This window comes from Neomonachus schauinslandi, chromosome 4 (assembly GCF_002201575.2).
Source record: "Neomonachus schauinslandi chromosome 4, ASM220157v2, whole genome shotgun sequence".
In the NCBI taxonomy this organism is placed as follows: domain Eukaryota; kingdom Metazoa; phylum Chordata; class Mammalia; order Carnivora; family Phocidae; genus Neomonachus; species Neomonachus schauinslandi.
Genome location: NC_058406.1, coordinates 19,566,060 through 19,578,886, shown reverse-complemented (window position 1 = coordinate 19,578,886; position 12,827 = coordinate 19,566,060). Strand labels below are relative to the sequence as shown.

The following is a 12,827-nucleotide window of genomic DNA, read 5'->3' as shown; positions in this document are numbered from 1 at the left end:
CCTGCTTCTCCCTCTCCCCCTCTCCCTGCTTGTGTTCCCTCTCTTGCTGTGTGTCTCTGTCAAATAAATAAATCTTTAAAAAATTTCTTTTCTTAGAAAAGCAGATATCCTCCCTTAAGCCAACTATTTCAAAAACATTTTTTTTTTCTAGACTATCATCAAAATTTCTTTGGCTATTTACACCCATTTTATTTCAAGAGGCTAACAGCCTTTTATGCCGAGAACTTCCTCTTGCAGGTGAAATCATCGCAGATGCTTTCTTAAATTCACTTACACTGTGGAAGGTAGAGCGGAATATGGTACAGAAATGACAGGGCCCAAGGTGCCACCATTCAGGGAAGAGGGCACACCAAGGGAGATTTCCAAGAACAGGACCAGCAACCCCCGCCCCCCCCCCCCCAAAAGGTCAGGTTGTTAAATCGTGTGAAAACAGTAAAAAGCCTCACAAACGTCTTACCAAGATTTAATGTACATTTATTCTTAACACGTGGAACATATAGTATAAAGATTTCATACTGAATAAATGATATTCATTAAGCCAAAAAAGGAAAAAAGGAGGAATTTACATCAAGTTTTAGCTACATTGTTTGAAATACAAATATGCAGATTTTATCACTGAAAAAATCTCAATTGTGTTTCTTCATCAGGAACTTCAACTGAACCTAGAACTTTTTCACACCTCGATTAGAAAGAAAACAAAACAAAACAAAAACCCAGAAAAAAATAAACTATAAGTTGATTGGCTGCTGAGACAGCAAGGACTTTTTACAGAGACCTGTACAGCGTCGTGCCAAGAGGGGCGACGTCTGGCAAGAGATTAAATAGCTGTGTCTCGCTTTGTGCAGGTCACCAACTTGTTAACTCGTCATACTATAAAGGGGCGGCTGGGAGGGGGACCAAACTGTGGGGATCCAAGGGTATGTGCAATGTACAACGTCATATATATACACACGTGGCAGCGCAGCCGCTGCAGCTAAAGGTTAAAACCAGTTCTAAGAGGTGATCTCAGGGTTATTCATACAATCAAGGAGGAGAGAAAGAGGTCAGGGTGTTGTAGGTTCACACATGATACTTTGGGGGAAAAGCCTTTTTTTTTTTTTCTCCTCAACATTTAACTAAAAACATTTTTAAAAACTACAGCTTGCTGCTGACCCAGCGTTTTCTCTTGTTTCCATGTGAGACATTATTATTACAGTATGTTTACAGTATCAGGTGTACAGTACAGTACATGAAAGGGTCTACACTCTACTGCACAGGCCTCTCCAGTGAACAGGGTCTGTCCACAACTGCGAACTTCTCGGCTCCTGCAAGATTGTGAATGTACAACAATAAACCACACACAGTTCAGCAGTCACCTTTTTTGTCCTTCAGAGGTTTTTTTTTTTGTATTTTTTTCCTTTTTTTTTTTTTTTACCATTAAAAACAGTTATGAAATGTGGCATCCCGTTGATGCAAGGGCCGGGAAAGCCATTTTTATTTTATTTTATTTTTTTTTCCCCAAACTCACTGTAAACGACAGTAACTTTGGTTAAAATAAAAAAGTCTTCTATGTAGGCAGAGCTTTGTCTTTTCAAATAGGGTGGGGTCCTGAGGGGGGTAAGGTGAGGACAAGGAACAGAAAGGTGTGAGGTGGGCGGGGGGGGGGGGGGGGGGGGGGGAGGAGGAGGAAAGAGAAACAGGAGAGACTTTTTACCCAAGGGAGAAGCTGGACAGCACAGGGTAAACTGGATTCTGAGGTGGTTTTGCATAAATAAAGGGCAACAGTCAGTTTCTAAGTTCTCCACACACGCACACACACACAGGGAGGGAGGTGTCCCACGGCTGTCATGACTGGCCAATCAAAAACAGTACATCACAAATGACTTGTGAAACCAATGAGTTCATCAACGGTGATACCGAGATGTCCAACAGCCGTGACTCGTACAGCGTGAACTCCGAGTGGTTCTCGTCCACCTTGGCCAGGGCCAGCAGCGCGCGGGCAGCCCGCCGCATCATGTCCACACTAGTTGGCTCGAAGGGCGGGTTCTGCATGTGGAGCAGGCTGGCCTGGCTCTGCTGGAACTGGGTGGCAGCAAGGCTGTCCTCCAGGAAGCCGAGGAGGTTGCCGATGCTGCCCTTCTGCACGGCGATGGCGCGGGCTGCCAGGCTGTCGCCCTGCGCCAGGTTGGCCAGCAGAACCACGGCCATCTCCCGGCACACCGGGTTCTTTCGGTCACTGAGGAAGCGCACCATGGTGCTATACAACTTCTCCAGGCGGCTGAAGGGGGGCGTGGCCAGGATCAGGTCCACATTGTTGTCCTGGATGCTGAGTTTGCTGAGGGTTTCCAAGACCAGTCTCTGGGGGGAGAGGACGGCGTTGGGGCCCAGGGTGGAGAAGGGGTCCTGGGCTTCAGCGGAAGGGCAGACTGCCCAGTGTAGGAGTCCGTCCAGGACAGGCAGGCAAATGCTCTCAGGGTACGGGGAGAGGTCCAACTGCCCCGAGATGTTGGCGAGCGTGACCAGGGTGTTTTCCCGGAGCATCTCCAAGCAGTCCCACCACCACTCCACTTTGTTGCAGCTCACCCCTTGGTCCTGCTCCTCCTCCTTCTCGTAAGTCAGTGGTGCCTGCTTCCGCTCTGGGTGCTTGTGGTGCAGGAGGATCAGCTTGCCCAGGATCAGCAGCAGCCCCGGGTGTTTGGACATCTCAAAGTCGTTGCCGGGCACAAACGACAGGCTTCGGATGGTATTGGAGACACAGACGCAGCGCTTAGCGAGGGAATCCTGCCAGTCCAGAAGGGTACACAGTGGGGTCTCATCTTTACTGTGGGGTTCGTCCTCTAGGATCTTGATGTTCCGGTGGCTCTGTGCCGGGCTGATGCCGAATGGAAACTTGCTGCTCTCCTTGGTGGCCTCTGCATTCTTAGCTCCCTCCTCGGTCAACGTGCTAGACCGGGTGGACAGCATGTCATCCATTGTGGCTGTGATCCGTTTCTCCGGAGGGCCATCAGGCGGGGGGCCCTCCTGTTCTGTTGTCCCTGGAGTACCCTCTGCTGCTGTGACGTGCTTCCGGGTGACTGGTGGGCAGGGCACATGAGGCCGGGTTGGCAGCAGCTCTGTCTTGCTCTCAAAGTGGGTCTGGATATGCTCAGTGGTGTCCCCCCCACCAATCCGCCAGTGCAGCAGGCCACTGTCAAACTCCTGCACGCGCCCAAGCTTATCTGAGCAGTCCACCACAAACGGGTCATTCTTCTGCACAATCTTTACTGGAAGCTTGTCAAACTTACTAATCAGTTTCTCCTCACTACTCTCTGAGGCTGCCTTGTCCTTGCCCGAGAAGGCCATCTCCTCCTCATTTTCCACTACTTCCTCTTCTTCTTCCTCCTCTAGTTTAGGACCTAGAAGGTCTTCCTCTTCCTCCCCCTCCATGGGGGCTGGACTAGACGCCTTGCTGAATCTCCCAGGGTCCAGTAGTGTTCTCTGTCCTGGGTCACCCACCTCATACTCCTTTAAAATGCCAAAGATCTCGATCAGGCAACGTCGGAAATATTCCACAAGGAGCTCTAGCAAACCTGGGAGCTAAAGAGAGAAAAACAGGAAATAAATGAAGGAAGAAAAGTGGGCCAAAGGAGAGAATCCTTGATCTGAGAGGCCTCCCACAGTCTTCTACCTAATCTCCCCTCCTTTCCTTGTAGGTCAGACATCTGTATCCCCAGGAGAGACAGAGTTGCTCCTTTACCAAAGGCTCTCCACAGAGTAAGTCATTCAATCTTTCCTATGCCCAGCACATAGTTCTTCCTTCTGCTCAGCCTACCTCCACGTAACCTGCCTCCAGCAGGACGGACATGCTGACCGACAGCTCTGCACCTCACCTCTTGGCCTCCTCTTCCCAACCAATTCCTGCTTTTCTTCACCAGGCCCAGTTTCCTACCTGCTGGTCATTGATACTGTCCCTCTTAAGACACTCTCTATATTCCACTGCCAAGTATAGCCCAAGGCTAGGCATGGTGGGATGATCCCTTCAACACGAGCTGAGAAAGGGAAAGCAGTGTGGACAGATATTGACCTGCTCTCTTCTCCTAGCTCCCCAACATTCCAGGAGGCTGGACCTCCATGAGTCAATCATGCAACATAATGAGTGGGATGAGGCTTCAGTCCTCCAAACATTGGTCTAAGCTGGTGCTAGGTAGACCCAAGTTCCAGCGTGGATCCTGTATAGGTCATTTACCTCTAGAAGAAAACACTAATCTCCAGTCAGATTAATCTCTGGCCAAAGAGAATAAAGCAGAATGGAAAAAATAAGGGCTTTAGAATTAGAAAGATCTAGGTTTGCATTCTAGCTTTTCTAGGAACTAGCCATGTGATTTAAACTCTCTAACCTATACTACTTCTATCTTTCCACTGAACGCAATGGAAATTCCTACACTTGACACCGACTGTTCTGAGGTCTAAATGGAATATACCAAATGCCTGGCATATGGAAATTGCTCAATCAATATCTGTTCCTTTTCCTTCTCATGGGGGGCAATTTTATGTAATGGACATAAAATTGGGCTCTGGAATCAGAAAGACTGCTGACAGCTGTGTGAACTTGGGCAAAGATAAGACTCTGAGCCTATTTACTCTTCTCTAGGAGGCCACATGTGTCTCAGAAGGCTGTTGTGAAGATGATATGAAAGAACATATGAAGGACCTAGCACAAAGTGATGGCACACGAAATGGTTAACTCTTAACAATTCCCTCTAGTCAGCTCCTTGATAGATAGGTTGGTAGGTACACTAAGGATGATCAAAAGAAAGAGTGGGATGGTGCAGCAGAAACTCTTCCTAGCTATTGGGAAGACTCAAGGTGCACGTCCTGTGGAGAGAGGATCTGGAGAATCACCTCTGCAAGAACATAATTAAAATACCACCACCACCACCGCCACCACCCACAAGCAGACTTCACTTCCCCTTCTATACCTTAGGAAAACGGGATCAATAAAGACCTCCTATATTCACAGTGCATGAAGACAGAGAAGAAGAAACTGCCGTGCTCACTAATAAAGACCACAGGTTTTTCTTGGTAGTCTTGAAAGTTGGGTGTCTTCACTCACACCAACAGAATCTGCATTTCTTTCCTTTTTTTTTTTTTTTTTCATTTCTTACCAATACCAAAAAGTTTCTCCCAAATTCCCTTTGAAGTCAATCCTGATACCTTACACAAATTATTATTGTTCTCAGTGTTCTGGGCCCACGGCCAGTGGCAAAGCACTGGCACAGAAGATACCAGAGAGTGAGCGAGAGAGGGGAGACCATGTTGGCCGGGGATGGCTTAATTCCCTGTGTCACTTAGTGCGGTCTGCTTCAAGATCCCAGGCCCTCCCATCCTTCCAATCTTTCCCAGGCACCTGTACTCACCTGACTGAGGTTGAAGGTCATGATGCTGTTGTCATCATACAGCAGGATGTTAATGGTGTCTAATGCCCATGTGCTCTCTGCCAGCAGCCCAGACTTGAGGGACATCATTACCCGCCATGCCTCCGGGGTTCCTGAAATAAACCTCCATGTCGCCCATCTACCAAGCCCAGGTTGGCCAGATGCTCCCCCAGGGCTGGCCCATCAGTCAGGCTACTCTGAAGATAACACATGGCAGGAGGCAGTTCCTATCTAGGAGAGGACACACATCTGCTTCTAGGCTCCCTTAGGACATCACTGCATGGCGCTTCTTTTGGTAAAGCCTGAAATCAGCTGTTTTCCTTATCCAAAGTTCTTTGGCTCTATTTTAGACAACACTGGACCAAGATCTTATCCCATCCGGAATATTAGGATGGAGAAAGAAAAATGGACAAGATTTTAAGGGGCAGATGAAGCAACCTGACGAGGGAGGTCTCCTTACCGATGTCTTTCATCGTGAGCCGCCTCCTCTGCTTCAACACGGGCTGTGTTGCTTCCACAGAGCCAGGTGGGAAGGTGATGTCCCGCCGAATCATGGGCGGCTGCACGGGGGCAGGTGCTATGTGCGAGGCAGGTACCGGGGGACCTGCCTTTTGCATCTTCATCCCAGAGTGTAGGAATGGAGACTTGCTAGGAGAGGTGCGGTTCTCCATTGGCCGGGGCAGGGGAGCGGGGCTGGATACCTGAGGAATGTGATTCTGCATGCTTGGCGGGGGCTGGTAGTTGGAAGGAGGGGGCCTTGTCATGGGGGGCACGGGGGCAGAGGGACCATATGGGGGCTGCCGTGTGCCATGGGAAGGCCACGGGCCTTCATGGTTGGCCCTCTGATCCGTATGCAGCATTTCATCTGTTCGGTTCACGCCATGGTAGGCGGGGCCCTGGGGGGCAGAGCCAGTGCTCTGCCTGTTGGTGTAATTGTAGGTCATGTCATTACGCCCCTGCCACATGGTGCCTTGCTGAGCGACCTCAGCCGATGCTTGTATGGGGCCGCCCATCATCTGCGGTGGCATGTTCTGCTGGGCATTGGAGCCAGGGGGCGCAGAGACACGGTCTCGGCCAAATTGGAATGGAAACTGGTTCTGGGGGCCGCCCGCTGGTCGGCGCTCAGTAGCAGCGGCGGCCGTGGCAGGATAGGCGTTGCCATACTGGTTGTACACATCTTGCTGAGGGGAAGGCTGGGCGGCTTGCTGCTGGCTGGCAGGCTGGGGCTGGGCGGGGGGCAACTGCTGCTGTTGGGGCTGCCCCTGCCCCGTGCTGTACGGCACGCTGTACATCTCCCCTTCGTGCCGCTTGGCAGGAGGGCCGTATGTGCCGTCCATCGGCCGTTTGTAATTCTAAGACAGGGACAAGCAGAGGGGCAGTTAATATTCTGCACGCAGGGACACAAGACGCACAGCTGCCGAGATGGCTACACCAGACACTCGCCGGGCTTCCTTCTGTGCCTCCAGGGGGGACAGGGACTCCAAGGGAAGAAAGGAATCACCTTTACAAATGATCTTTTGAAGCTGTTTCTGAAAGCAAGAATCAGTCCCTATTTCCCCTGGTCTCCCTTGCTCTAGGTAGAAAAATGTAGAAGAGTTCAAAAATCAAAATAAGATCGGTTTCTAGCCCTTTTGGAGAACTAGCGAGACCGGACTGGAATCTAAACAGGGATGAGATTGAGGGCTCGGCTCTTCAGCAGAACTATGTGGGTGGGAGCATACCAAAGGACCTAGAGCAAGCCCTCCTTAAACTCTCCAACTCAGCCTTCTAACCGGCTCCTGGGGGGAACCCAGCTGCCCTCCTCACCTGCTGCTGCTGCTGATACATTGTGGTCTGCTGGCTGGGGAAGGGGCTGCCGGAAGGGGTGCCTTGAGTGGAGAACTGATTGCCATAGGAATCATGTCTGCAGGAGGGAGAGAATCAGAGGATCAGGGCGGGAAGTGGCAAAGCCTGAGCCACAGCGACGCCGACAGCAGCCTTCACTCACCGCTGCTGCTGCTGCTGCGGGGGGTAGCGGCTGGGAGAGTACATCCCCGAGTCTGGGTTGGAAGGCATGAGAGTCGGCTGTGGGGCTCCAGTGCCCATGTTTCCCTCGGGTCCTATTCCAGCCTCCGTCCTGTACACAGGTGGAGCAGTGGATTGAGTCCACAATAGCTGTGGGGGGCTGGGGTGGGACAGGAGCAGGGGCCACGCTCACCTCACTCTGTCATAAGGCCCTCCATAGGGATAGTGCTGTCGCGGTCCCATCGCCACATTTCCCAGCCCAGGGCCGGCAGCTCGGCTGTAGGGGTCTCCCATCCCGCCGTTGGGGCCCTGCCCCGAGGACATGAAAGGATCGCTCCCTGGAGCTGTGCACAGAAAGAAGGTGTGAGCAAACCAGTAAGCCAGCAGGCCTCGCAGCCTACACCTTGCCTGCCCCAAAGACCAAGCCCTCTTCAGGGCTTGGGTTTGTTCCTAGTTTCCTTGACGGGTTCAGAAGAGATCTAAAGAGGCTCCAACCAGCAAAGAGCACGTACTTGTTAAAGTGTGACAAGGTGAGGCCAGGGAGAGGGAGACAAGAAAGGAGGTAAGGATGAAGAGTGGTGGTTGGGTCTGGAAAGGCCTTATCTCCGAGAATGGCTTGACAAGAACCGTGAACCACTCTCAAGATATCCCCCCATTTCCCTGGCCCTGTCCTCAAGCAGTTGGTCACCTTTCCTCATGCCGCCATAAGGATCCTTATTTGGCTCGTAGGACATGCGCCCCATCATGTCAGAGGTATTCATACTGGGCTGGTACCCAGGGTTTGGAGTCATGGAATTCCGCTTCTGGAATGTGGGGTCACTTCCATCAGGAAACGCATCCTGGATCCCAACCGAATTGCTCCTGCTCCAGAGTGAGGAAAGCCAATTAAACCCCAAATAAAGCAATTCCTTCAGTAAGCAGGGCACGTGAGAGTCCCTGGCTGGGTGGGCAGAGCAGGGACCACCCTGGGCTGCACAGAAGCTCATGCACTTCTGCCCAGGTCCTCCAAGCAACCTGCCCCTGCTCCTGGCCTTACCTCATGCCTGGCAAGGGGGGGATCTGACTGTGTGGTGTGGATGCTGGAGTTGGTGGCTTCAGGTCTCCTCCTTCTGCCATGGAACTGCTGGTTGACTGAGGTGTCTGTGGCCCCTGCATAGACCCAGATCCCGCTGTGGACAGAGATGTGGGGTGAGCTGGCAGGTGTTTAACTCTCACAGAAATATACAAATGCCCTGGGGTTTCTTTGGAAAGGACTGTTGTAAGGCTAAAGCTGGGGTTCTTTAAAGCCTAAATCACCCTTCTCAGCAGGGAATATGTAAGGCCAGGTAATAAAAAGGGAATTTGAGGGTTCTTCTTCTTTTTTTTTTAATATAGGCTCCATGCCCAGTGTGGAGCCTGACGTGGGGCTTGAACTCACGACCCTGAGATCACGACCTGAGCTGAGATCAAGAGTCGGACGCTTAACTGACTGAGCCGCCCAGGTGCCCTGGGGAATTTGAGGTTTCTATTGCTCCTTGATACTGTTTTGCATTTGGAGAACAGGAGTAGTGTGGCAATGCCATCACCATGCTAGTGTTCCCTTGTGTCTCTGCCAGCTTCCCTGACTACTTTTCTTTACTTCCCCAAGGACCCTGTCTAACCTACTAAACCCTGTAATGCTGGTGCACAAGTTCCCAGTCAGAGCCCCTGGAATCCTAGGTAGGAAGGCTCCACCTTGCCCCAAACCTTCAGTGTACTTTAAGAACCTAGGAGCTCCTACTCACAAGCATCTAGCACAGTGTCACCTCTCAGGTTCCAATGTTCTTCTAAGCTGATGCGAGCAGAACTACCAGTAATTAATGTTTCCATTAGTTACCATTCCCAGCAGCAGATATCCCACTGCTTAGGCCTCCCCAGCCGATGAGTCATCTCAGGCACTCATTACACCCTCAGAGGTCAACACCAGGGCACATGTGTTCACACCCACCTTCTAGGAGCCCTGGCCTTCTTCCCTCCCCATGCTTGCCCAGGCCCCAGCCTCCTCTCAGAAAGGAGGGTGGGCAGAGGCACTCCCATCAGAGAGTTCCATTCATATCCCCTCCCCACCCCCTCCTTCCCATTCATTAGCATCTCAGCTCCCTGGGGAATTCAGGGCTCTAGTCTGAGCTGCATTCTAAGGCGCTGACATCAGTGGGCCAAAGCTCCCAGATGGCCCTGCCTCACTGCGATTTGTCAGATTTCCCTACTCCTCTGGTGTCCCTCCTACTTGCTAGTTTACAAACATTTGGCAAGATGCCAGGTGCACAATGAAAATTAAAACTTAAGGGCTGGTGCAGACTACCTCTCAAGGGAGTCGCCACTGTCCGCTCTTTAGTTCTGTCAGCGTGGTAAGCCCTGGGGTAGGGCAGGGCAGCGCACACGTCCCTGGGGCCACGCACTGCTGAATAAGGAGTCTGGACCCCTGAATGCTCCCCGTGAAGGGTGAGCCTTAGTGGGGCTGCTCACCCGATCCTTACCAGGAGAGGGAGGTTGGATCTTGGGCTGGGACTTCTTGGAATCAGCAGCTGCAAAGATGTCTGGGGGAGGGTCTTCTCCCCGTTCAATCTTGCACTCAAAGGCATAGAGACACTGGATATACTGCTTTTTCAAGGAGCTGGCAGCACTGCTTGAGGTGCCCACATTGAGGTTGGTCGCAAGTTCCCGCCATTTTTTGTTCTTGTTGACCTGTACAACCAACCAGAACAGTCGAGGTACATCTTCCACCTGGTCTTCCTGCTCACAAGCCCCAAACCCCATCAGGCTACCAGGCACTCATCTCTTACGGAATCACAGTTCTCAGTCAACCACCAAAGTTAACCCCCCTCAGTGCAGAGTCCACAACAAATGTTAAATCCATGGCTAGCTGCCCTCTACCCTCAAGAGGCTCCATCCATAGATCACTGCAACTAGCAGACAGTGCTTATTCAAAAGAGGGCAAATTTCACATCATTATTAATGGGAGAGAACAGAATTCGGAAGGTATGATGCTTTACACGAGTATACTACTGAAAAATGGTGTGCAAATCACCATCAGATCCAAACCCCTTCAAAGGCAACAATAAAAATCAACATTTTCCAAAATGGAGACATGGCAATATCAGCTACCACTCTGCTAGACTTACTTTGTCAAACTGGAGGTTTGCATATCTGGGCTGTTTTCTCGTGGGGCTCTTTGCAAATTTTACATTCTTGTGCCACTGCTGCCCTGCTTCTCAGTGACATGTCACCAACTACAAGCCCCCTTCCCTCACCAGTCACTGTCCTGATTGTCCAGGAGATGCTTCAGGCCCTCTAACTTCTCTCTGCCCTCCCAGCGCCCAGCCTATACTTGTCTCCTTTCCTAAGCTTCAGGACACACTGACTAAGACCATTCCCCAATCCCTACAGTTAGATGGTCTCTCTGCTCTAGCCAGGCAGGTCTCCTTCTTCATGTATTCTTATGCTTACTCATCCACCCCAAAGGCTGGGAACACCAGCTTTCCAGTCCCAACACACAAAGGAAGCTCAACTGACCTGGTACCTGTGATACCAGAGAGAAGAGTGATAAGGAAGCAAAGAGAGGGACAACCTAGATGGCGGGGAGGTGACCAGGAACACTTTCCAGAGCAGGCTAACATCTGAGCTGAAGCCTGAAGGTTGGGGATGGAGCTGGTTGGGTATATTCCGGACTCTCTCCTATATCTCCATGCCACGTAGGCCGGTCAACTGGATGACCCCTTCCTCTACCTACACCCTACTAATCCTTCACAGAAGCTCAGGACTCATATTCTGCCTTCTTGGAAGCTTCACAAACTTATAACGGCACTCTTTCTCCTCTGAACTCCCACTGACTTTAGCATTCAATTACATCACAGCACCTAAAAGGCTGGTGTCCTTTCGCAAACTGGAGGACAGGCGCAGGCTTCGGGATTCCCTCTGTACCGCATCCTAGGTTCAGTGAATCCAGAAGCCTATCCAATCAAAAGTATGCCGAACCTAACCCGACGCCCCCTCCCTTTCCCTACAGGCAGGAGAAGCCTGACTAGGAGAACTCAGTACCAGGGAGAATGGCAGGAATAAGCCCAGGGTCACCTCAGAAGCCTGCTGTGGCTTTGCTTCCCATGCCAGTTATGTGGCGGTGTGCACGTGTCTTGTTTTGTTTTGTTTTCCTTTGTGGGGGAGGGGAATAAAGCCTGAAGGGAGAAGGAATTCATAACTGACTGTTGGTTGGCTTCATTCCAATCACTTTCTTTTCTGCTGGTGACAGCTGTTTTCCTCTTCTGATTTAGAAGGTTTGGAACACATCTCTCCCTGCCACGCCTCCCCCTGAGCTCAGCCACAAACTCAGATCCAACAGCAGGCTCCTGATCTGATGACTACAGAACACGCATAGAGGAAGTTCCCAAAGCACAGCATTGCCTCAACTATTTGCCTCCTGGGCTGAGTGTAAAGCAATGCTATAAGGTATCAGAGCAGGGGCAAGGCTCAGGGTGGTATTCAGTTCAGAGGTTTTTAGCACAGATTACTGCATTCACTTAAGTATGCCATATGGAATAACTAAACACCCCACCTACTTCATCCTTCATAAGCTACTTCTATTAAATAGCTCCTGAAATCCCATCTTCACTGGGACTGGAAGGAAAGGGTCAGCAACTACTCTGGCTACACCTGTTCCATCTTGCAGACCAATTTACATGGCAGAAATCTTGCTGCAAGCTTTGCGTATTATTTCTAGCTTTTGACAGTCTAGCAGGATACACACTACCCCTACTTTACAAATAAGTTAGGGTTCAGAGTGGTCATTCACCTTGATTAAGGTCACATGTGTTGTTAAGTGGCTAAGAAAGAATTCAAAACCAGACTCATCTCTCTAAACCATGCCCTTGCTTACTATGCCAAACTGCCTCCCGCATTTTCCCTATCTTTGTACCCCAGTGAGACCCTAGACATATGGTAAACTCATTGCTAATACTTCCTACTACCCAGGGAGGTCTCAGCCTCCTGTCTTTGTCTTATCTTCTGGAAGCCCTGTGCTTCCAGTCTGTCAGTATGTGCCTCAGAGAGCAGGAGACGGTGATGCCCCTGTGGGATGCTTGGCACCAGGTGAAGCCACTGAGTACCTAGAGAGAGGCTTGTTGAAACCACAGAGGAAGCCAAGTGCTAGGCACTCACCTGAGTCAATCCACCAATCTCCTTCACAGACACATAGAGGCGATAGAGGTCCAGAGGTTTCCTACCCACAGCAGGCAGATTTGTCATGCCCATGGCCTTCTCCTCCGTGAAGGCCAGATAACGGTCCACCCACATCTTCCTCTCAGGCTCACCACCCAGCTCATACAACTTGGTGATCTTCTCATTGGTTGTAGTAGAAGAACTGGATTTCTGGAAGGGGCAGGTCAAGATTCATAGGAACCGGTCAGATTCAAAGCCTAT

General features: G+C 50.8%; 1 protein-coding gene across 1 annotated transcript in view; it reads right to left on the bottom strand.

Moving 5' to 3' along the window:
• Nucleotides 1–453: 453 nt before the first annotated feature.
• Nucleotides 454–12,827, bottom strand: part of ARID1A (AT-rich interaction domain 1A) — a 68,759-nt gene continuing 56,385 nt past the window's right edge. The window contains 10 exon segments of the mRNA XM_021684144.2: nt 454–3,555; nt 5,376–5,506; nt 5,854–6,745; nt 7,200–7,296; nt 7,381–7,509; nt 7,591–7,741; nt 8,086–8,261; nt 8,434–8,566; nt 9,893–10,100; nt 12,567–12,776. Of these exon segments, the coding sequence (XP_021539819.1) occupies nt 1,825–3,555; nt 5,376–5,506; nt 5,854–6,745; nt 7,200–7,296; nt 7,381–7,509; nt 7,591–7,741; nt 8,086–8,261; nt 8,434–8,566; nt 9,893–10,100; nt 12,567–12,776 (3,858 nt within the window). The 3' untranslated portion in view covers nt 454–1,824.